The sequence below is a fragment of the Eumetopias jubatus genome, unplaced genomic scaffold (genome assembly GCF_037043125.1).
Source record: "Eumetopias jubatus isolate StellerSeaLion01/CBP00866 unplaced genomic scaffold, mEumJub1_p1.0 scaffold_17, whole genome shotgun sequence".
NCBI lineage: Eukaryota > Metazoa > Chordata > Mammalia > Carnivora > Otariidae > Eumetopias > Eumetopias jubatus.
Window position 1 is genome coordinate 43,268,280 of NW_028274823.1, and position 24,639 is coordinate 43,292,918.

Sequence of the window (24,639 nt, forward strand, 5' to 3'; positions counted from 1 at the left end):
CTAGCATGATATCTTCAGAGCACTAAATGAGAAAAATATGCAGCCAAGAATACTATATCCAGCTAGGCTATCATCGAAAATAGAAGGAGAGATAAAAAGCTTCCAGGACAAACAAAAACTAAAGGAATTTGCAAACACAAAACCAGCCCTACAAGAAATATTGAAAGGGGCCCTCTAAGCAAAAAGAGAGCCTAAAAGCAGCATAGATCAGAAAGGAACACAGACAATATACAGTAACAGTCACCTTACAGGCAATACAATGGCACTAAATTCATACCTTTCAATAGTTACCCTGAATGTAAATGGGCTAAATGCCCCAATCTAAAGACACAGGCTATCAGATTGGATTGAAAAACAAGACCCATCCATATGCTGTCTGCAAGAGACTCATTTTAGACCCAAAGACACCCCCAGATTGAAAGTGAGGGGGTGGAAAACCATTCACCATGCTAATGGACACCAAAAGAAAGCTGGGGTGGCAATCCTTATATCAGACAAATTCGATTTTAAAACAAAGACTGTAATAAGAGATGAAGAAGGACACTATATCCTACTTAAAGGGTCTATCCAACAAGAAGATCTAACCATTGTAAATATCTATGCCCCTAACGTGGGAGCAGCCAATTATATAAGGCAATTAATAACAAAAGCAAAGAAACACATTGACAACAATACAATAATAGTGGGGGACTTTAACACCCCCCTGACTGAAATGGACACATCATCTAAGCAAAAGATCAACAAGGAAATAAAGACTTTAAATGACACATTGGACCAAATGGACTTCACAGACATATTCAGAACATTCCATCCCAAAGCAACGGAATACACATTCTTCTCTAGTGCCCATGGAACATTCTCCAGAATTGATCACATCCTAGGTCACAAATCAGGTCTCAACCGGTACCAAAAGATTGGGATCATTCCCTGCATATTTTCAGACCACAATGCTTTGAAACTAGAACTCAATCACAAGAGGAAAGTCGGAACGAACTCAAATACATGGAGGCTAAAGAGCATCCTACTAAAGAATGAATGGGTCAACCAGGAAATTAAAGAAGAATTAAAAAAATTCATGGAAACCAATGAAAATGAAAACACAACTGTCCAAAATCTTTGGGATACAGCAAAGGCAGTCCTGAGAGGAAAGTATATAGCAATACAAGCCTTTCTCAAGAAACAAGAAAGGTCTCAAATACACAACCTAACCCTACACCTAAAGGAGCTGGAGAAAGAACAGCAAATAAAGCCTCAACCCAGCAGGAGAAGAGAAATAATAAAGATAAGAGCAGAAATCAATGAAATAGAAACCAAAAGAACAGTAGAACAGATCCACGAAACTAGGAGCTGGTTCTTTGAAAGAATTCACAAGATTGATAAACCCCTGGCCAGACCGATCAAAAAGAAAAGAGAAATGACCCAAATCAACAAAATCATGAATGAAAGAGGAGAGATCACAACCAACGCCAAAGAAATACAGACAATTATAAGAACATATTATGAGCAACTCTATGCCAGCAAATGAGATAACCTGGAAGAAATGGGTGCATTCCTAGAGATGTATCAACTACCAAAATTGAACCAGGAAGAAATAGAAAACCGGAACAGACCTATAACCACTAAAGAAATTGAAGCTGTCATCAAAAATCTCCCAACAAACAAAAGCCCAGGGCCAGATGCCTTCCCAGGGGAATTCTACCAAACATTTCAAGAAGAATTAATACCTATTCTCCTGAAACTGTTTCAAAAAATAGAAATGGAAGGAAAACTTCCAAACTCATTTTATGTGGCCAGCATTACCTTGATCCCAAAACCAGACAAAGATCCCATCAAAAAGGAGAATTACAGACCAATATCCTTGATGAACATGGATGCAAAAATTCTCACCAAAATACTAGCCAATAGGATCCAACAGTACATTAAAAGGATTATTCACCATGACCACGTGGGATTTATCCCTGGGCTGCAAGGCTGGTTCAACATCCGCAAATCAATCAACGTGATACAATACATTAACAAAAGAAAGAACAAGAATCATATGATCCTCTCAATAGATGCAGAAAAAGCATTTGACAAAGTACAGCATCCTTTCTTGATCAAAACTCTTCAGAGTATAGGGATAGAGGGTACATACCTCAATATCATAAAAGCCATCTATGAAAAACCTACAGCGAATATCATTCTTAATGGGGAAAAGCTGAGAGCTTTTCCCCTAAGGTCAGGAACACGGCAGGGATGTCCACTATCACCACTGCCATTCAACATAGTATTAGAAGTCCTAGCCACAGCAATCAGACAACAAAAAGAAATCAAAGGCATCCAAATCGGCAAGGAGGAAGTCAAACTCTCACTCTTTGCAGATGATATGATACTGTATGTGGAAAAGCCAAAAGACTCCACCCCAAAACGGCTAGAACTCATACACGGAATTCAGTAAAGTAGCAGGATAGAAAATCAATGCACAGAAATCAGTGGCATTCCTATACACCAACAACAAGACAGAAGAGAGACAAATCAAGGAGTCGATCCCATTTACAATTGCACCCAAAACCATAAGATACCTAGGAATAAATTTAACCAAAGAGGCAAAGGATCTGTACTCAGAAAACTATAAAATCCTCATGAAAGAAATTGAGGAAGACACAAAGAAATGGAAAAACATTCCATGCTTAAGGATTGGAAGAACAAACATTGTGAAGATGTCAGTGCTACCTAGAGCAATCTACATATTCAATGCAATCCCCATCAAAATACCATCCACCTTTTTCAAAGAAATGGAACAAATAATCCTAAAATTTGTATGGAACCAGAAGAGACCCCGAATAGCCAGAGGAATCTTGAAAAAGAAAAGCAAAGCTGGCAGCATCACAATTCCGGACTTCCAGCTCTATTACAAAGCTGTCCTCATCAAGACAGTATGGTACTGGCACAAAAACAGACACATAGATCAATGGAACAGAATCGAGAGCCCAGAAATGGACCCTCAACTCTATGGTCAACTCATCTTTGACAAAGCAGGAAAGAATGTCCAATGGCAAAAAGACAGTCTCTTCAACAAATGGTGTTGGGAAAATTGGACAGCCACATGCAGAAGAATGAAACTGGACCATTTCCTTACACCACACACAAAAATAGACTCCAAATGGTTGAAAGACCTAAACGTGAGACAGGAGTCCATCAAAATCCTAAAGGAGAACACAGGCAGCAACCTCTCGACCTCAGCCACAGCAACTTCTTCCTAGAAACATCCTCAAAGGCAAGGGAAGCAAGGGCAAAAATGAACTATTGGGATTTCATCAAGATAAAAAGCTTTTGCACAGCAAAAGAAACAGTCCACAAAACCAAAAGACAACCGACAGAATGGGAGAAAATATTTGCAAATGACCTATCAGATAAAGGGCTAGTATCCAAAATCTAAAAAGAACTTATCAAACTCAACACCCAAGGAACAAATAATCCAATCAAGAAATGGGCAGAAGACATGAACAGACATTTTTCCAAAGAAGACATCCAAATGGCCAACAGACACACGAAAAAGTGCTCAACATCGCTCGGCATCAGGGAAATCCAAATCAAAACCTCAATGAGATACCACCTCACACCCGTCAGAATGGCTAAAATTAACAAGTCAGGAAATGACAGATGTTGGCAGGGATGTGGAGAAAGGGGAACCCTCCTACACTGTTGGTGGGAATGCAAGCTGGTGCAACCACTCTGGAAAACAGTATGGAGGTTCCTCAAACAGTTGAAATTAGAGCTACCATTCGATCCAGCAATTGCACTACTGGGTATTTACCACAAAGATACAAATGTAGGGATCCGAAGAGGTACGTGCACCCCAATGTTTATAGCAGCAATGTCCACAATAGCCAAACTGTGGAAAGAGCCAAGATGTCCACTGACAGATGAATGGATAAAGAAGAGGTGGTATATATACACAATGGAATATTAGGCGGCCATCAAAAGGAATGAGATCTTGCCATTTGCAACGACGTGGATGGAACTGGAGGGTGTTATGCTGAGTGAAATAAGTCAATCAGAGAAAGACATGTATCACATGACCTCACTGATATGAGGAATTTTAATCTCAGGAAACAAACTGAGGGTTGCTGGAGTGGTTGGGGGTGGGAGGGATGGGGTGGCTGGGTGACAGACATTGGGGAGGGTATGTGCTATGGTGAGCACTGTGAATTGTGCAAGACTGTTGAATCACGGATCTGTACTTCTGAAACAAATAATGCAATATATGTTAAGAAAAAAAAAGAAGAAGATAGCAGGAGGGGAAGAATGAAGCGGAGTAAGTCGGAGGGGGAGACGGACCATTAGAAATGATGGACTCTGAAAAACAAACTGAGGTTTCTAGAGGGGAGGGGGGTGGGGGGATGGGTTAGCCTGGTGATGGGTATTAAGGAGGGCACGTTCTGCGTGGAGCACTGGGTGTTATGCACAAACAATGAATCATGGAACACTACATCAAAAACTAATGATATAATGTATGGTGATTAACATAACAATAAAAAATTATTTTAAAAAAACATATTACCGGGGTGTCTGGGTGGCTCAGTCATTAAGCGTCTGCCTTTGGCTCAGGTCACGATCCCAGGGTCCTGGGATTGAGCCCCGCATTGGACTCCCTGTTCCATGGGAAGCCTGCTACTCCCTCTCCCACTCTCCCTGCTTGTGTTCCCTCTCTCGCTGTGTCTCTCTCTGTCAAATAAATAAAATAAAAATAAAATCTTAAAAAAAAACATATTACCTTTTTCTATATTTGGTAAGTAATCTTTTTAATATAGGGAATTTGTATTCTTCAGAAATTAGGGAAATTTTCCTAGTAATGCCATCAGATAAAAATAATCATAAAGGAGAAAGTAAAACCAGGCCCCAGTTCCCCACCCAGAGTAATCACTACACCATTTTGGTCAGATTCTTCTACATGGTATGATCACAATGTTACATAACTTGAATTGCACTACACACATTATGTAAATAAGGACAATCCCTCAGCTTGTCTGCTGTCAGGTTATGCAGAGAATTTGCTGACCTGCTGCCTGTGCACGTCTGAGCATGGAGTGAAGTGAGTCAGAGAGAGAAGTCGGGGTGAAAAGAAGAGCTGACATCTGGAGGGAGTTGAGGGGTGGACGAGACGAGGCGGGAGCGTGATCTCCCCTGACAAGAAACGGTGCAGATGCTGTTTAAGAAGGAGAAGCCCTCCGAAGAACTCCGGCACACATTCTAGAAAGAGCAGCATTGGGTGCTTGCTGCTCAGAAGGCACTGGCGGTCAGGATCACCCCAAGAGAGGATCATGGTGGGAGCTGGTTTGTCATGAAACCCTTGTCCCCTCTCCTGTTTCCTCCCTGCCCCCAGTCTCTGCAGGAGCTGGGCCTCGGGGGACGGGGAAGGGACTGGGGAGAAGTGGTCCCACTGCCAGTTTATGCCCTCCTCCAGCCCCAGGCAGCTAAGTGGGAGCAAAGGGAGAGATGTCTTGGAAGCAGACAGCTCACGCTTAGCAAATGTATTCCTTGAGTGGGCAGAGTTCACTTCCTGATGACGAACTAGGTTTAAGACCCCCCAAAACAGAAGAACAATTAATTGGCAAACCTCCTCCCTCACACCTATTTCTCACCCTATTGACCTTAAAACAGGGGTCAGGGTTAAAGTCTCAGGAAAGATGAACACTTTATTCTAATTGTTCTGATTTGGGAACCATATCGCACCATCTAGAGACCCTCCAGGATGAAAATTCATCATTTAAAATGAAAGACACAAGGATGGTACGTTTTCTGTTTCACTCTATATTGTTCTGAGAAAGTAGAGATATTTTCTTCTAAGAAAGCCATGTTAACAGCCTGTGGTCACTCATTCAGGCGAACCTAAATTAATGGAAGACTAGTTGTAAACAACTTAAGACAGGAGAACTGTCCCTCTCGGCTGAACTGTCAGATGAAAAATGCGTTTTACCTAAAATGTCTACCATGGGATTGCCAGACACAGGACTGCTGGATTGGCTGACATTCTTAGGCTACCCGATTTTTATAAAAATTTGTGGAGTAGGTTAAATATACTTACCTGTACATCATGGGTAAGGAATCACCTGGGAGCTATGGCAGTTTAAACTAAATACATGATAATTTCCTCAAGACAGAAGGAAGTTATTTTCAGCCCAAATAAGGGTTCCAGAAATATGGGTTAACCTATGAACTATGGACCAAAAACTGTGAAGAGATCTTGGTGTGACCTGGTGCTCTTGGTCTCACTTCAAATGGCTTAGAGACTTCTTCCCAAAAGGGTGTGATGAGCCGTCTATTCCAGGGGACTGTGTTTTGGTTGATTAAAAGGATTAGGCCACATCTTGAGGACAAAGTGGGGAAGACAAGTTAAGAGAACAGCCTTCTCGGTAGGCTACACTGGCAAATTTTATATCAGAATTCCAGATCTGCTTCCACTGTGCTTATAGTTGAAAGAGCATGGCTTAGAAGACATCAGCTCTGGGCTTGAGATTCGTCACCCATCACATGAATTATCTGGGAGAGCCAACTATCTTGTTTCTCTATGTACAACACGGGGACAACTCTTTTTTTACCCACCTTACTGGGTGCAGGCAATCATTTGATTTAATCCCTTCCTTCCCCAGGAATTAACTCACCAAGTAGAGCGCTTGTTCCTACCCCAATCCACTCACCCTTTTTGGTCAAGGATCCTTCTGAGGATTTGCTGAGAATGACTGACCTCCTCCACAGAAAGATGTACTTGTGTGTGTGTGCACTCTCTCACACACACATTTTTACATATTATTTTTGGGAGAATCACAAAACTCCCGAGGTTCAAGTTAAAAAAAAAAAAAATCCCTAAATTAGAAAAAACAAGTGCAATGAATCAAAAGAATTTTTAAAAGCACATGTACGGTAAAACAAACATGTTCATTTAATCATGAATTTAGTTTTTTTCAAGCAATATTTTTAACCTCTTAACCCTCAGTATACTCCAGACTTCCAGGTTAGGTGTCCTTCCACATTTCCTCATCAGTGACTACTATTTTATACGGTGACTACTACTTTATTCTTCTACAATCCTAATGAGAGAACAAATCACTAAATGTTTGTTAGTAAGTAAACTCAGTAAGGCACTGAGATCCTAGAAATGAACTAACAACATGACTCTCTTCCTCCTTTTATAAAATGAGTTGAAGCAGGATCTGTTTCCTTCATTTTCATTGCTTCTTTATAGAAAGACATGCTTGTCTTGAACTTGTCTAAAGACAGGCTTATACAAACTAACCCATTCCCATGTATAATTACAACAGAGGAAATCATTTCACATTGACAGTTTATTAAAGGGAAAGCACTGAGAGTTTGTGAGCATGACAGAAAAGCCACTCCTGAGAAAATATCTTTTGTCTGTGTCCTGGGTCCTTAGTAGAGTGCTGGAATGGAGCAGGGACCAACAGTGAACTTCCCAGGGAAGTGCTACATATGGCCTTTATTGCCAGATCCTTCCTCTCGAAGCAGGAAAGGAAAAGACCAAACAACAGACAGAAAACCTCACAGAACGTTCCTAGAAAAAAAGTTTTAATTTATATATTTAACACAATTCTCTTTACAAATATATATATATTAAGTATAATATGTTTTAATATATATAATATATTATATATATATATTTTTTTTTTTTTTTTTTTTAAACGCCCAGGTAAAGCCCTGTCATTCATTTCTCTCAAAAAGGCAAATCAGTTCAGCCATCTTCCTTGAAGTACCTGCAACTTCCCCTCCGGTCTCAGAGGAGGGCACTGGGTACAGGCTTGCCACTGTCAGGATAAAAATCTAGTAGGGAGAACTCTTGTTGCAGCGGGCAGCTGTTTTCATCCAACACGAAGAGGCTCTGTGCCTTCACTGCACAAGGGGCGCCGCCACCGGCCACCAGCGAGTGGATCAAGTCAGCCGCCACCATGGCATAGGTGATCTCTGAGGGAGGCGCTGAGGAACACGGAAACATGCAGTTCTTAGGCTCCCTGCCCGCACGCCAGAAACTCACACAGCCAAGGGGTCGCTGTCCCCCTTGGTTCTCAAGTCCCACACTCACTGGAAATTTCCCTTTCTATCCCCTCCCCTTCTAGTCACAGGTGCTGAATATGCTCTAGAATGAGGACCCGCAATGCCTGCTGATCAAGGTCAGGCTGCTCAGAGTGACAGCATTTCCTATTATGGCACAGCTCTTGGCTTCTTAAAACACCAGAGGAAAGAACTGAAGTTAACATCTTCCTAAGTCAAGCCTGACACAAAAAGAGCGTGTCCATGTCAGAAAAGTCATCTTCTTTATCCAGTCGACAGCTCTTATCAGTTATCTAGATAGTTTATACAACAGAACCCTGAGTCAGTGACTTAATGAATATCAAATCTTGATAATATAAAAATACTGAAATTACAGATAGATGTCACTGTATTTTTGTACTTGTCTTATAGTCTTCCTTTTTTTTAGGCTCTCAAGTCCAGGTCCTGAGCCGGGTGCTCAAGGCTAGGCTGGCCAGGCACGACCAGCCACTCAAACTACACTCGTTCCCTGACCAACACCACCAGCCCCTCTTGAATTGGGTCTATGGACTCCCAGGCAGACAATCACATGTTTTTGGAGGTGAGGGAATTCTCTTACAATACTTAAATCTTTTGTATTTTCACTTGGATAAGCTAAAAAAGAAAATCAAGATTAGTGATAATTTGAATGGTCTGATGACCACTTTATAACTGGTGCCCACAATTTCACTTAGGGTTGCAATTGAATGGGCAAAACGTGAACATAGACTTGATCTGAGAACGGTCCTCCTCTGAGACGTGGAGGCTAACTGGTATTGTGCCAAAAATGAAAAGACAAGACTGAAAATACAACAGAAAACACTGACAGAAGGAACAAAACAGCCAGAAGAATGAATGGTAATAAAGACAGTGAATCAAAAAGGACAGACAGACTTCCGGTTAGGATGTGGAAAGCTGGAAAGAACATGGCTCCAACCTTAACAATTACTAGAAAACTTGAAGACACTACAAAATCACAACTTGTGGAGCCTCTAGGAGAGCCGAGGCAGTGAGGCAGCCAAGCCAACTGAAATGAGAGGAGACAGCAGGAGCACAGGGTTACCGCGGCCAGCTCAGAAAGAAGACACATCCACCCAACAAGCAAGAAGGAAGAATGCGCTACACTTTTTCACGACTTGCTAAAAGCCGAGTGTGGGCCAGTGTCTCAGGCAAGGGGAGTCTGCACCCTGGCAGGCTCTTCTCGTCCCCACCAGGTGCTCACAAGCCTGGACGGAGGGCAGGACATAGAGAAAGCTTCCAACCACGGTGAAGTCTGGAGAAAGGGAGGGAGAAGCTGCCACAAGGGAAAACACAAAACACCATTTGGGACGCTCCTTTAAGGAAAGAGAGCCTTAAACTGCTGGAGGAAGGTCGGCAAATCCTATTGCCCCAGGGCTGAACATGTAGGAAAGATAAAAGAAAAATCCCTCCATCCCTGGGAGAGGGGCAGGAAACCTCCAAGATCGAGACCATCGGTGGTGCCCTTCTGCTGGGAGAGGGGAGGACGGCAAAAGACCCGCAGAGATGCAAGGCTGAGCGTGCCTGTCACAGCAGGTGTAGAGCAAGGCTTATCTTCCAACTTCATCTTCTTTGTTCCACTCAAGCTTTTGCACTGACAGGAAAAAAACCTTAATTTACAGTGTAGTGTTCTTTCTGTTCCAATATACTGTCAACAGCCCTGAAACGAGTAGTTTCACCACCAACAACCTCTCGATGGTGAGCTGACATCTTACCTACAACTCTGTTGAGCCAGTCAGGGGAAATGTTGAGAAGAATCTTCTCGATCAGCTTTGATCCTACGTGGATGCAAACCTTATATATTCCATCAGCTATGGTCATTACAGCTGGCCTACAAAACAGTAAATAACACGTGACCTTCAATAACATGTTCAAATTAAAGAAACACTTAAGCACCATGTAATTTCAAAGAGCACTGGGTTTTTATGCCGGGTTCATCTTAATTCCTAAAACAACTCTAGGACGCTCTGAAACATCCTAGAGAAAAAAAGGTGTTTTTTTTTTTTTTAAGAATTTCAAATGACGGGGCGCCTGGGTGGCTCAGTCATTGCGCATCTGCCTTCGGCTCAGGTCATGATCCCGGGGTCCTGGGATCGAGCCCCGCGTCGGGCTCCCTGCTCTGCGGGAAGCCTGCTTCTCCCTCTCCCACTCCCCCTGCTTGTGTTCCCTCTCTTGCTGTCCTTTTCTCTCTCTGTCAAATAAATAAAATCTTAAAAAAAAAAAAGAATTTCAAATCACAAATTAATAAATTTGATTTATTCCATATTCATTTTAAAATTTCAGAAACTAATATAAGAAAACATATTTTTACACTGTTGTATAAATTATTCTTAGAAATAAAAATAAAGATAATAATCATAATATTTCACAATCACAATTTCAAGTTATTTTTCCCCACTGGATTCTTTCCTATCAAAACCAGACTGTTTTGCAAGTAGATCAATAGGGAACTAGATAAATCATTTTCAGTATGTGCTACAGTGGAGTACTATGTGGCTGTTAAAAGAATGATGAAGGTTTATAAGTGCTATTAGAGAAGGAAGGCCATGATGTACTCTATGGAACAAACACTATGAATAAAACAAAATGGATAATATTCTATTTTTATTTTTTTAAGGATTTTATTTATTTATTTGACAGAGAGAGAGAGACAAACAGAGAGAGAGAAAGCACAAGCAGGGGAAGCAGCAGAGGCAGAGGGAGAAGCAGACTCCCCCCAGCTGAGCAGGGAGCCAGACTCCGGGCTCGATCCCAGGACCCTGGGACCATGACCTGAGCCAAAGGCAGACGCTTAACTGACTGAGCCACCCAGGAGCCCCATATCTATGTATTTTTAAAGAAAGGGATATACATGTGCTAGTATGAAGAATATACAAAAACCTCCTACGAGCAAGGAAGTAGCACCAATGGTGGAGGGGTGGATGGGGAGAAACTTGTTGCTTTATATCTTCCTCTCCAGTTTGCATTTTTACCATGGTCATATTACCTCTTTTAAAGATTAATTAATTATTAAAAATAAATTGAGATCAGATTTTGTTTTTGTAGTCTGAGAGAGAGAGAGAGAGAGAGAAAGAGAGGAGTATAAGTGGGGGGAGGAGCAGAGGGAGAGGAACAAGCAGACTCTGTGCTGAGCGGAGAACCCGACACAGGGCTCGATCCCATGACCCTGAGATCATGACCTGAGCTGAAATCAAGAGTCAGACCCTCAGCCAAATGAACCACCCAGGGGCCCTGAGAACAGATTGTAGAAACAGACTCATTACTATAGAGGAATTTCGTTTAACAGCTCAAACAACACTACTGATTTTCCCTCAAAAAACCTACTTCCCCTTTAACCCACATGATGATTCTAGGTCTTTCCACTCTCTCCATGCTCTCCCTGTTCCTCCATTCTTTATTTCACCAACTACATACTCAATACGTACCATGTGCCAAGTACTGTGCTAAGCACTGAGTACACAATAGCAAACAAGACAGATCTGGTTCCTTCACTCAAGGAGCATAAGAGTTTAGTGGGACAAAAAGACAATAAACGTTTTAACAATGGTGCCAAGATAATTCAACAGGGATAGAATCTTCTTTTCAACAAATCATGCTGGGACAACGGGATATTTGCACGTAAAAAAATGAAGCTCAACCCCTTCCTTACACTAACTCAAAATACATCATGGACCTATACATAAAGAGTTAAAACTATAAATTCTTATGAGAAAATAAAGGAGTAAATCTCCATGATCTTGGCTTAGGAATGATAACTTCCTTAGATACAGATACCTTTGAAAAGCACAAGCAACAAAAAGAAAAACAGATAATAAAAAATGTTGGCAAGGACGTACAGAAACTTCATATATTCCTGGTGAGAATGTAAAGTTGTGCAACAGTTTTGGAAACCAGTTTGGCAGTTCCTCGAAAAATTAAACATAGAATTACCATACAACCCAGTGATTCTAAAACACATATCCACTAAAAATTTGTACACAAATCTTCACAGCAGTACTATTCATTAACACCCAAAATGTGGGACCAATCCAAATGCTGAGTTGGGGGGAGGGGGGAATTGACTGCTAATGGAAATGGGGCTTCCGGGTGATGAAAATGTCTCTAAGAATGGACCGTGGGGACAGTGCACAACCCTGTGAATATACTAAAACCAGGGATCATACATTTTAGATGCGTTCGTTCGATGCTACGTGAATTCTAGCCCAGTAAAGATGTTTTTTAGAGAAGACGGCATACAACTAGACAAGTACAAATTGCAGTGAGTACACACACGGTGCTGTCACAGAAAATACAGGGGGGATTAAGAAGGTCCCTCTGAGGACACCTGGGTGGCTCAGTTGGTTAAGCGACTGCCTTCGGCGCAGGTCATGATCCTGGAGTCCCAGGATGGAGTCCCACATCGGGCACCTTGCTCAGCAGGGAGTCTGCTTCTCCCTCTGACCCTCTTCCCTCTCGTGCTATCTCTCATTCTCTCTCTCTCAAATAAATAAATAAAAATCTTTAAAGAAAAGAAGGTACCTCTGATGTAGTGCCATTTAAACTAAGATGTGAAGTCGTTAAGTGTCTGCCTTTGGCTCAGGGCATGATCCCGGGGTCCTGGGATCGAGCCCCACATTGGGCTCCTGGCTCAGCGGGAAGCGAAGCCTGCTTCTCCCTCTCCCACTCCCCCTGCTTGTGTTCCCTCTCTCACTGTGTCTCTCTCTGTCAAATTAAAAAAAAAAACAAAACCAAAAACTAAGATGTGGAGTCGGGCGGAGGGAAGAACACGCAAGAAAGTGCAAGGAGAAAAACATCAGGGTGACCAAGGAACCGAAAGAAGGCCAGGGACCTGGAACACAGGGAGCAAGGGAAAGCATAGCAGCAGAGTGTAAAGGGAAACTACCGGGAGGTGTTTAAGTCAGGCAGTGATCACCCCGTCAGCTGTGCAGAGAATGGACGGAAGAGGGCCAAGGCCAAAGGAGGCCAACTAAGAGACCACCACTCTGATAGTTGGAGCAAGACCTAGCAGCGGCCCGGACTAGGCCCATGTGCTTCGGGACCAGGAGGTCCTGACTCCATGTTCTGGTTTCATGATAACTGGGGTGTTGGCAAGGCCAAGTAAACAAGATGCCACATGCTCTGCAATGTGTGGAGTACCCTAACAATGAGTAACTGTCCTGCCTGAAATGTCACTAGTGCCCCTGAGGTTAAGGAACAGTGGAGATGGAAAAAAGCGGGCGAATTTGTGATACGGTTTTGAATGAAAATTCATAGGACTTGCCAGTAGATTAGACATGGGAGGTAAGGAAAAAGGAATGATTCAAGGGCTATGGGCAGGTTTCTAGGTTAATGGGGTAGACGGTGATGCCATGTACTGGGAAGTATGAAAATGGGAAGAACCAAGTCTGATATAAACAGGAACAATAAGAGAGCTGAGCTCGGGTATTTTTAGTGTGGGATGCCTGAAACACATTCAAGTGGGGAATTGAGTATCTGGATACTGGGGCTTGGAGGAGAAAACCAGGGTGGAGATGCCAACAAAAGTCACCAGCACATAGGTAATCCTTTTTGCAGGTGGGAATGAGAGTCAAACCATGGTATCTAATGTTGCCACTGGAAAATCAGTTCCAAGTTAAAAACAACCAACATCAAATGTAACTGGTCCACTCACAGCATGGGACTGTCATGCCATACAAATGTTCATTAAGTATTTCATAAGAGTTTTTGAGTACAAAAATATGCTTACATCAATCAGCATAACATCCACATTACTAAATATTGGGTGAACATATGTGGATACCCAACTTGATTGTTTGGGTCTTTGAAAAAATAAGCAATCAGAGCTTTTTCTTATTCAGGTTGCTACTGACCTATGTAGAATCGTAAGTGATGACTCATGAAATGATTTCTGAATCATGGTACTTGATAATTTGAAGAAATCTGTCATTTAATCTCAAGATTTTCTTTTTAACAAAAAAAATTTCTTTTTAAGGAAATCAAATAATCTGAATCCTAAACCTAAAAACAATTTAAAGGCTTTTTAAAATAAATAAAAACAACTCTTGCTTTAGCATGTCTATCAACATTCTAGCAACACAAAAAATTTGCACATCTTCAATGCAGTATAGTTTAGAACTATACCTTATATACCTCATACTAGGTTATACCATAGTCAGGTGATAACGATCTGTGAAGTCCTTCTCTTGAATAGTTATTCTTTTTTTTAAAAAAGATTTTATTTATTTATTACAGAGAGAGAGAGTTAGAGAGAGAGCACAAGCAAGGGGAGCGGCAGGCAGAGGGAGAAGCAGGCTCCCCGCCAAGCCCGGAGCTCGATGCAGGGCTTGATCCCAGGACCCTGGGATCATGACTTGAGCCGAAGGCAGACACTTAACCACCTGAGCCACCCAGGCACCCCTTGAATAGTTATTCTTTAGACTGAAGATTCAAAGTCTGTCTTCTCCATAAGGGATATTTATTGAGTAACATTTTTGTCCAATAAATAATTACATTGATTAGGAACATTAAGAATGACATAAAATAACACACACATTCTGTAAGGAGCCTTAACTACTGATAAGATATCAATTTTAATTAACTATATTTCTTTTTTTTTTTAAGATTTTATTTATTTATGGGCACCTGGGTGACTCAGTTAGTTGGGTGACTGCCTTCACCTCAGATCATGATCCTGGAGTCCCAGGATCGAGTCCCGCATCGGGATCCCTGCTCAGCATGGAGTCTGCTTCTCCCTCTGACCCTTGCCCCCCCCATGCTCTCTCTCTCTCTCTCTCAAATAAATAAACAAATCTCTTTTTTAAAAAAAAGTTTTATTTATTTTTTTGATAGAGAGACAGCGAGAGAGGGAACACAAGCAGGGGGAGTGGGAGAGGGAGAAGCAGTCTTCCCGCTGAGCAGGGAGTCCAATGCGGGGCTCGATCCCAGGACGCTGGGATCATGACCTGAGCCAAAGGCAGACGCTTAACAACTGAGCCACCCAGGGGCTCCTAATTAACTTTATTTCTTATACACCATGAATCTTAATTTAATTTTCTTTTCATACAAGCAACTTCCAGAGTAAGAGCAAAATCTATTTACTTATTTATAACACACATATATAAAGGGAAATAAGGTTTATGGATTAAGCTTCTGTTAATATTCTTAACGTACACCATGATAACATGCTGAATACATCTGCATTTAGTTTTTAGATACTGCAGTATTTAGAAACAGAAAAGAGCATAAAACACTGATGGCTATTTTATAAAGGCATGCAATTTACAAGGTAAAAAGAAAAAATTTTTCCAAGTTTTTGAACATTTATTATTTGAAAAATGTGTTTTTCACTGAGCTGGTCTGCAATTTTACCAAAGAACATTTGCAGTCCTTAATTTCTAATGTGAAGCTGGGAAAACTGAGGCACAGAAAAGTTAAACATCTTATTAGCTTCCACACTGAGAGGTTAGATCATAGAACAGTTTTAACCTTTAAATTCCAATTACATGCTAAAGTATGGAAGTCAGTTTCTTATGAGCCATTTAGATCTTGGTTAAAAATATAAACCAAATAAAAATTTTCTTCAATATAGCTGCTTGACGATAGTAAGTCTTCCAATTACTGCTTTTAAAAATCCCTGTTATGATTACTGGACAATTTTTGCTTTCATAAATAGCCATTTGTCACTCAGGGGAAAATTTTTATTCTCTTGGATTAGTTCTAGTTAGTTCTCATTAGAAAGTAAGAATTGATATATGCAATTTTTCGGTAATATCCAGTCATATAATAATAAATCTTTTCCATCCCAATGGCTTGCTTGGCTGCCTCACCTGTAGTATAGCTTCTTCATAGTAAAGGGCAAGCAGCTGTAACACTGTTTATAGATCTTGTTCTTGTCTGTTTCCAGTTCCAGTCCGCATTTTGCACAGCCGGCATACACAATGTCCGGAAGAGAAGAGAAGATGCTCCTCAGAGAGCTGCGGGCATTCAGAGCTATCTTCTGAGCTGCTGGCATAGGAATCACTAACTCTAAAATCTGGGCTTTGATCAGAATCACTCCTACAAGAGACAAAAAGAAGTGTGTCTAAATTATAGGACCAAAATCATAACTTTAACTTCTGATTTTGATTGAGTCACTTATAGTAAAGGATATGCCTGAGGACTCGTTCTTGGTCTTCCTTCCTTCACTCTTTCCCTGGACAATTTCACCCGCTTGCGGCTTCGGTGTTTACTCTGAAAAGTGAGAGGTAAGCTCCCGTTGCCCATAACTAAGAGTGAAGATTTATTTGGCTAGTTTGGCTGCACAGATGGGTGTTTTCTTCCTCCCTGTCCTCTGGAATCATGCAAAATAAGGTCTCTCCCTCTTTCAGTAGAAATCCCTTCGAAACACTTGAAACTAGCTAACATACCCTCTCTCTTCCCATCCTTCTTTTTAATTGATCATTGCTGAAAGTCAAATAGCAGGTCAGTTATTCTTCCAGTCTCTACTTTATCCAAAACAAACATACCACTAAGCTTATCCTCTTTTTAAACGTTTTTTTTTTTTTCAGTTTCCCGCCCATCACCATCCATACTCTGGGCATTGGTTATAGAGCACGTGAGCACCGAGAGTCCTCATTTACGAAATGTGTGACTCACCAGGACCTTGAGCATGTTCATTCACTCTCACTGGCTCATGCATTCACCTGTTAAACAAATACTGAGTTTCTTTATCTGCCAGACATTCTTTTTTTCTAATTTACCTTTGCTGTAAGGTCTGTGAGTTCATCTGAGTTTATCTTCTCCCTTCCTCTCCAGATTCAGTTTAAAGCCCTTTTTAAGCCTTTGGATTTGCTTTTCTTCATCCTTTTAGCAGGTGCTACACTTCAGGTCAGGAACTCATCCTTCTGGCTACCTATTCTCTTTTCAGGTTATCTCCTTAAGAGTCCCACTAATGGTGACTTTCCTATTCTTTTTTTTTTTTTAAAAGATTTATTTATTTATTTATTCATGAGAGACAGAGAGAGAGAGAGAGAGAGAGAGAGGCAGAGGGAGAAGCAGGCTCCCAAGGAGCAGGGAGCCTGATGCGGGACTCGAACCCAGGACTCTGGGATCATGACCTGAGCCGAAGGCAGACGCTTAACCATCTGAGCCACCCAGGCGCCCCAGTGACTTTCCTATTCTTAAGTCCTTCTGTTTGCTTTAGTCTTTTGGCGCCCAAAGATTGTTTTATCATCTTTTCTAATCATGCCCTGTATCCCTACACGAATTACAAGAGTGTGTAGTGGTTAGCATACCCAATAAACTACAGCACACTCCATATCACACCTTGCCACAGACATGTTGTATCACTAAGAAATTAATGAAAGAATTCAGTCATTTTAGAAGAATGTTAACATCACTCCATCACATTTTATAAACTTACACACTTCTATAAAAGAGTTAAAAGTTCATGATTAATGAGGACTCTGCTTCCAAGGGGCTTACAGCCTGCTGGGCACTGACATTCGGCTGATGGCAGGGCCGGATGCTGAGTAAGCACTTTCATTTCTTGACAAGGAGCCGGGCACAGCTTCACCCCATCCAGCTTCTGTTAAGCTTTGTTAAGACAGCAGACCCTCTTAGGAAATTCTCCCATGTTGAGCTCCCTATCTCACTCCTTTTATTTAACTACGAAGCAGGTTAAGAAAAAATTACTTGTGGACGCCTGGGTGGCTCAGTTAGTTAAGCGACTGCCTTCGGCTCAGGTCATGATCCTGGAGTCCCGGGATCGAGTCCCACATTGGGCTCCCCGCTCAGCGGGGAGTCTGCTTCTCCCTCTGACCCTCTTCCTTCTCGTGCTCTCTATCTCTCATTCTCTCTCAAATAAATAAATAAAATCTTTAAAAAAAAAAAAGAAAAAAGAAAAAAAAGAAAAAATTACTTGTACTCCCACATGCTCTCTCCATTTCTGTCTTAAAAACACATAAACAAAACAAAACCAAAAAAAAGCACATAAACAGGGGCACTTGGGTGGCTCACTCATTAAGCGTCTGCCTTTCGCTCAGGTCATGATCCCAGAGTCCTGGGATCGAGCCCCATATGGTGCTCTCTGCTCAGCGGGGAGCCTGCTTCTCCCTCTCCCATCACCGCCCCCCCTCCCGCTTGTGTTCCCTCTCTCACTGTGTCTCTGTCAAATAAATAAATAAAAATCTTAAAAAAAAAAACACAGAAACTATGAATTCAGCCCTCAGAGCTGAACATAAAGAGAATGAAAATTGGCTAAAAGGCCCTCTCTGAACACAGTCTACCAGGGACTGACTGTAACAACACAAAGTTTTTGCATGGTTTACCGATGGGGGGCCCATCTCCAGCATTTGCAAGGATATTCCCAATCCCCAGCCTCATTCCCCAAACCAAATCTTCAGAGCTGTGAGCACCCGTTTTGTTAGTGTTCATGATGGTGATTTTTATTTTAAAATCTAATTCTACGTCTTAAATTCCAGGAGGTAGCTGCTCGGTGTAAGCAGTAGCTAACAGAGCTGACTTCTCCATGACACCAAGTTAAACGGAGCTCCTCCACTGCCTGTGTGTAGTTAAGACCTTCCAATAAGTAAAACTCTAGGCCCACAGGGCTTCACTGAGAAAGTCTACCAAACATGTAAGGAAGAAAACATTCTAATTCTAAACAAACTCTTCCAGAAAACTGGAGAGGAGGATCTACATCCCAACTCATTCCATGAGCATTATTCTAATTCTATTCCAAAAGCAGAAAAAGCTACACATATCCTTCATGAACACAAACATAAAAATTCTTAACAAATGTTAGCAAATTAAATCCAGCAACATAGAAAAAGGACACATCATGACCAAGTGGGGTTTATCCCATAAATGCAAAGCTGTTTTAACATTCAAAAAGCAATCAATGTAATTACATTAAAAGATTGAAAAAGAAAAACTCTATGATCATCTCAATCGATGGAGAAAGAGCATTTGATAAATTCTAACACCGATTCTTTATAAGAAAAAAATTTTTTCAGCAAACTTGGAATAAAAGGCAACTTTGTCAGCCTTATACAAAGCATTGAGGAAAACCGTAAGCCAACGTCATACTTAATAATGAAAGAGTGAATGTTTTCTCCCTAAAATCAGAAAAAAGGTAAAAACGTGTGCTCTTACAACTTTTTTCAATATTATATTAGAGAAGTCATCAAGTGCAAAGGGGCGAGAAAAATAAATAAGGGGCATCCAGACTGGAAAGGAAAAAATAAAACTGTCTTTCTTCACAGATGTAGAAAATTCAAATCTACCACAGAGTTACTATTGAGCTTAGTGAGTTTAGCAAGGTTACAAAAGACAAGATCAATATATAAAAATCACTATATTTCTACATAATAGCAACAAACAATTGAAACTGAAATTTTAAAAAGCACCAATTATAATAGCAGAAAATAGAAGCCTGAGGAAAGATATGAAAGCCCTATATTCTGCAAACTACAAAATGCAGGTAAGAGAAATAAAAGATGTATCTTGTTCTTAGGTTGGCAAACTCAATATTATGTCAATTCTCCCTTAAATTGATACATAGCTTCAAAACAATCCCAGCAGACTTTTTTCTAGAAATTAACAAACTAATCCTAAAATTCACATGGAGATGCAAAGTACCTAGAATTGCCAAAACCATTTTGAAAAAGAACAAAGTTGGAAGGCTAAAAATATCTGACTTCAAGGCATATCATAAAAGCTACAGTAGTCAAAATAGTGTGGTACTGGTATAAAGATAAACAAATAGATCAATAAAATAGAAGAGAAAGCCCAAAAATAGATCATTTATGTGTGAACAACTGATTTTGACAAAGAGGTAAAAGCAATTCGCTGGAAAAATAGTAATCTTTTCAAGAAATGGGGCTTAAACAGCTGGATAGTCATATGCAAAAAGGAAAAGAACTTCCAACCATGCATCACACCATACATAAAAATTAACTCAAAATAGATCATGGACCCAAATGTGAACCCTAAAACTCTAAAACTTCTAAAATAACACATTGGAGATAAATGTTTGTGACGCTGGGTAAGGCAAAGATTTTCTAAATAGGAAACCATACAAGAACAAATGGATAAAATGGAGTTCATCAAAATTCGAAACTTGTGGTCTTCAAAAAGCCTGGTTAAGAGAATGAAAAGACTAGTAACAGACTGGAAGAACATATCTGCAAAGCCTGTATCTAACAAATAATTTTTACCCAAAATATAAAGAACTCTCAAAAATCAATAATAAGAAAATAATCAACCCTTTGTTTTTAAATGGGCAAAAGATTTCAGTTGACACTTCATCAAAGAAGACATGTGGATGGCAACTGAGTACATGAAAAGATGCTCAATATCATTAGCCAATAGGGAAATGCAAATTAAAACTACAATGACCTGGGTGCCTGGGTGGCTCAGTTGTTAAGCCTCCCCCTTTGGCTCAGGTCATGATCCCAGGGTCCTGGGATTGAGCCCTGCATCGGGCTCCCTGCTCTGTGGGAAGCCTGCTTCTCCCTCTCCCACTCCCGCTGCTTGTGTTCCTCTCTCACTGTGTCTCTATCAAATAAATAAATAAAATCTTTTAAGAAAATAAAAAATAAAACCACAATGACCTATTGTTACAGAAATTAAAAAGAAGGTTCATACCAAGTGTTGACATGGATATGGGAAAAACAGAACTTTCACACACTGCTTGGTGGAAATACAAAACGCTACAACTACTTTGGAAAACAGTTTGGCAGTTTCTTAAAAAATTAAACATATACCTACCATATAATCCTTCAGCTTATTCAGCTACTAGGTATTTACTCATGAATAAAGAAAGACTATGTCCATATAACACTTTGTACATGAATGTTTATAGAAGCTTTACTTATAAGAGCCAAGAACTGGAAACAACCCAGATGTCCATCAACAGATGGACAAATAAACACATCATGGTATGTTCGTACAAGAGAATAAAAAGGAATGAACTACTGATATGCACAAAAGCACAGATATGTCTCAAAAGAACTTGCTTAATTAAAGATGCCAAACAAAACAGTGTATATAATGTAGATTCCATGTATATAAAATCACAGAAAATTCAAGCTAATCCACAGTGACAGATTGATTGCCTCGAAGGATCAGGAGGGCAGGTACGCAGGGAAGAGAGAGATTACAAAGGGGCAGACTGGTGATGGTTTCATGACTGTGGTGATGGTTTCATGGGTCTTGTGTCAAAACTCACCAGTGTGAATGTGGATACTTCAAGTAAGGGTGGTTTATTGTACAAAAATTATACCCTAAAAACTTTTATTAAAAATCTTTTTAAATGTGACACTCTGAGCCATATTAGAAAAGCACTCTGAGATATCTTCCCGGCTTATGACACAACTTTTACATTTTCATGGATGTACCAAAAGGGGGCATAGCATGCTAGCAAAAAGTCCCAGAAATATACTTGAGAATCTTAGCCTGTGATCTCTTAGGAGTTCCAACTCATTTCATTTTGGGACATTGTAAAAATAATCCTATTTCACTTAAACCACATTTAGCATTTAATAAAATCTAAAACCCTCTGTAAGAATGCAGAAAATTACTCATGCAAATGGGAGAATAAAATTAAAAGTTAGTACCAAAATCCAAAGTTCCTGAGTTATTCTAATAATTTAACCTATAAAAGCACCAAAAATGATATGTAACAATAAACCTATAGATACCTCCTATTTTTTTCAACCCTCATTTCCCCTCTAAAAGCAACTGCTATAATAGCCACCAGAAAACATTCTGTTTCCAAAATTGATAATCACTGGCATTTACTGATTATTGGCATTTAGCAACCTTAAAAATAGCTTCAAATGCTGTTTAATTGGTTACTCCTTTAACTTGGAGTTAGCATACTTTTAGCATCATCTCTGTACTTAGGAATGTAATTTAGTGAAAAGTATTTCCCACTAAAATTGTATCAATTTATCTAGTTATTTTCACTATTTTACTCTCTTCATTCCAAAGCGTATGGCATATTGAACCTAAGACATATTCCTTTTACTACTGCACTCAAAATTAATTAAATGGTATTAAGTTCATGGAAAGTGTGTGAGTATGTGTATAAAATCCATCACCAAAGGCAATCTTCTATGTAGTATGTTTCTAAGGATGAATTTTATACACATACATACACACACACACACACACACACAAATATGTGAGTTCAAGAAGTATGTTATTACATTTTATTAAAGTAGTAAGCAAATTGCATGAATTCTGTATCAATGCTAAATTTTAACAACCACGTATAGGTAACAGTTTAATAACTTGATAAAATGCTTATCTCAACAGTGACTCTGGTTAGGGTCATTTTTCTATTTCTGGTTTATTAAGTGATAAGCTGCTTGCACATATATGCAAAAAGTATTTTTAAGTGATCCCTAATAATTACAGATTAACCTCAAAGGATTATAGGCAGAAAGCTAACAAGCTGTACAAATATCTGGTTGAGCTGTTTACAGTGATCTATATTTTACTTTCATATTTAATTATACATTTTTCCCATAAATGGTAGCTTCCCTTACTTATATTAAAACAAGCAATATCTTACGTATATAAAGATCTTACCTGAACGCTTATCCTCCATGTGTGTTGCTAAATCTGACATCTTCACAAAGGAGGGCATGCTTTTTTGAAATTTTGCTTTAAATGTAATTGCCCTTATATCATCGTCAAATAGGCACTCACAGGATGACCAAAATGTTGTATGCAATTCTAGGCTTTCTAGAATGTCATTGCGCTGAACAAAAAGATATTTAAATTCCCAAATATAATCTTAAACAAACAAACAGAAACAAAAAGTCACTGAAAAGGAAATAATCTAGGCTCAGAATCAGATTAAATAGATTGATCCAATTAAATCAATTAAATACAACTTTTACCACTCTAAGGAATTTGAGTATTAAAAGACAAAATGTGAATTATGCTGTTTTAGGGCAATAGTATAAGGATGCTGGAAATAATTTTAATAAAAATTTTCTCTAAAGATTTCTTGGTCTCTTAAACAGTCATCATTTATCTTAACCAACTGCTTTTCAGAGTAGCTAATTCCTGTTTCGATATCTACAGGCAAAGGTTTTTAAAACAAGTAAGGCATAGAAATGGACACGTGTCTGCCATAATCAATATCTCTCACTGATTTTTCAACACCTTTGTTTTCTTATTTAGCTAATTTTTCAAGGACAGAAAAAAAAATAGCATTGAGAAACAATTGCATATATTTTCAGTTCCCTCAGTCATAATTGTAATCCTTAAAACTGCAGTGGCACAGAGCTTCCTGCCAAATAATCCTATTCTATATTAATAAATTCAACTTTAAATTCTAATAAAACAAAAGATCTCTTAGCACTGAGTTTTCTAGTAATAACAGCTGTTCTTTTAGTTTTCACTTACTTCAGGCCATAAAGCTAATTCACACCCCTCCCCCACACTGCCTCCTTAGTTTTTTTTTCCTTAGTTTCTTCTTGAAAAATGCAGAATTTTTTTTTTTTGGAAGATTTTATTTATTTATTTGACAGAAAGAGAGACAGCGAGAGAGAGGGAACACAAGCAGGGGGAGTGGGAGAGGGAGAAGCAGGCTTCCTGCTCAGCGGGAAGCCCGATGCAGGGGCTCAATGAGGGGGCTCGATGAGGGGTCTCGATGAGGGGCTCCATCCCAGGATCCTGGGATCATGACCTGAGCCAAAGGCAGACGCTTAATGACTGAGCCACCCAGGCGCCCCCAAAAATTCAGAATTTAAAACAAGTAAGTCTATATAGTAAGTCTGTATAGACAGAGCATCATTAGAAAGAGCTAAAGCATATTTATTCCAAGTCACTGCTTAAAACCAATCACTATTTTTAAAATAGTTTGTTTGTCTTATTACAAAATACATGCTTAGAAATCAGATTAAAGTACATAAATAACAGCCATAATCTCAACACCCCCAGATAAACACAATTAACACTTTTAGTGGACATCCAGTTGTTTTCAACTGGATTTATATGTCATTAAGTATTATTCTATATTATTTTAAAATACTGCATAATATGCCCATACTTTGGCACAGATATGCCAAAATCTTAAAAATTAATACAGCAATTCCTTGTTTGGGGGCATGTTGGTTATTTTTTGTTTTTTTACTATTATAAACAGTACTGTGATAAATATATTTTTAGCTACGTCTTTATGCATAGCCATGATAAATTCTTAGAAGTGTAATTATTAGGCCAAAGGTATTCCAAATTCGGTTTTCAATAGCCAAACTGTGGAAAGAGCCAAGATGTCCATCGACAGATGAATGGATAAAGAAGATGTGGTATATATACACAATGGAATATTATGCAGCCATCAAAAGGAATGAGATCTTGCCATTTGCAATGACGTGGATGGAACTGGAGGGTGTTATGCTTAGTGAAATAAGTCAATCAGAGAAAGACATGTATCATATGACCTCACTGATATGAGGAATTCTTAATCTCAGGAACAAACTGAGTGTTAACTGGAGTGGGTGGGGGTGGGAGGGATGGGGTGGCTGGGTGACAGACATTGGGGAGGGTATGTGCTATGGTGAGCCCTGTGAATTGTGC

The 24,639-nt window shown here is 39.8% G+C and overlaps 1 protein-coding gene across 3 annotated transcripts in view; it reads right to left on the reverse strand.

The window, feature by feature from the left end:
* Positions 1-7,310: 7,310 nt before the first annotated feature.
* SHLD2 (shieldin complex subunit 2) overlaps positions 7,311-24,639 on the reverse strand; it is an 82,652-nt gene continuing 65,323 nt past the window's right edge. For all 3 annotated transcript variants that reach the window (XM_028098504.2, XM_028098505.2, XM_028098507.2), the window contains 4 exons: positions 22,639-22,845; positions 15,888-16,116; positions 9,798-9,913; positions 7,311-7,971 (listed from right to left, as the gene is read on the reverse strand). In XM_028098504.2, the coding sequence (XP_027954305.1) occupies positions 7,772-7,971; positions 9,798-9,913; positions 15,888-16,116; positions 22,639-22,845 (752 nt within the window). In that variant the 3' untranslated portion in view covers positions 7,311-7,771. The remainder of the gene's footprint in view (positions 7,972-9,797; positions 9,914-15,887; positions 16,117-22,638; positions 22,846-24,639) is intronic.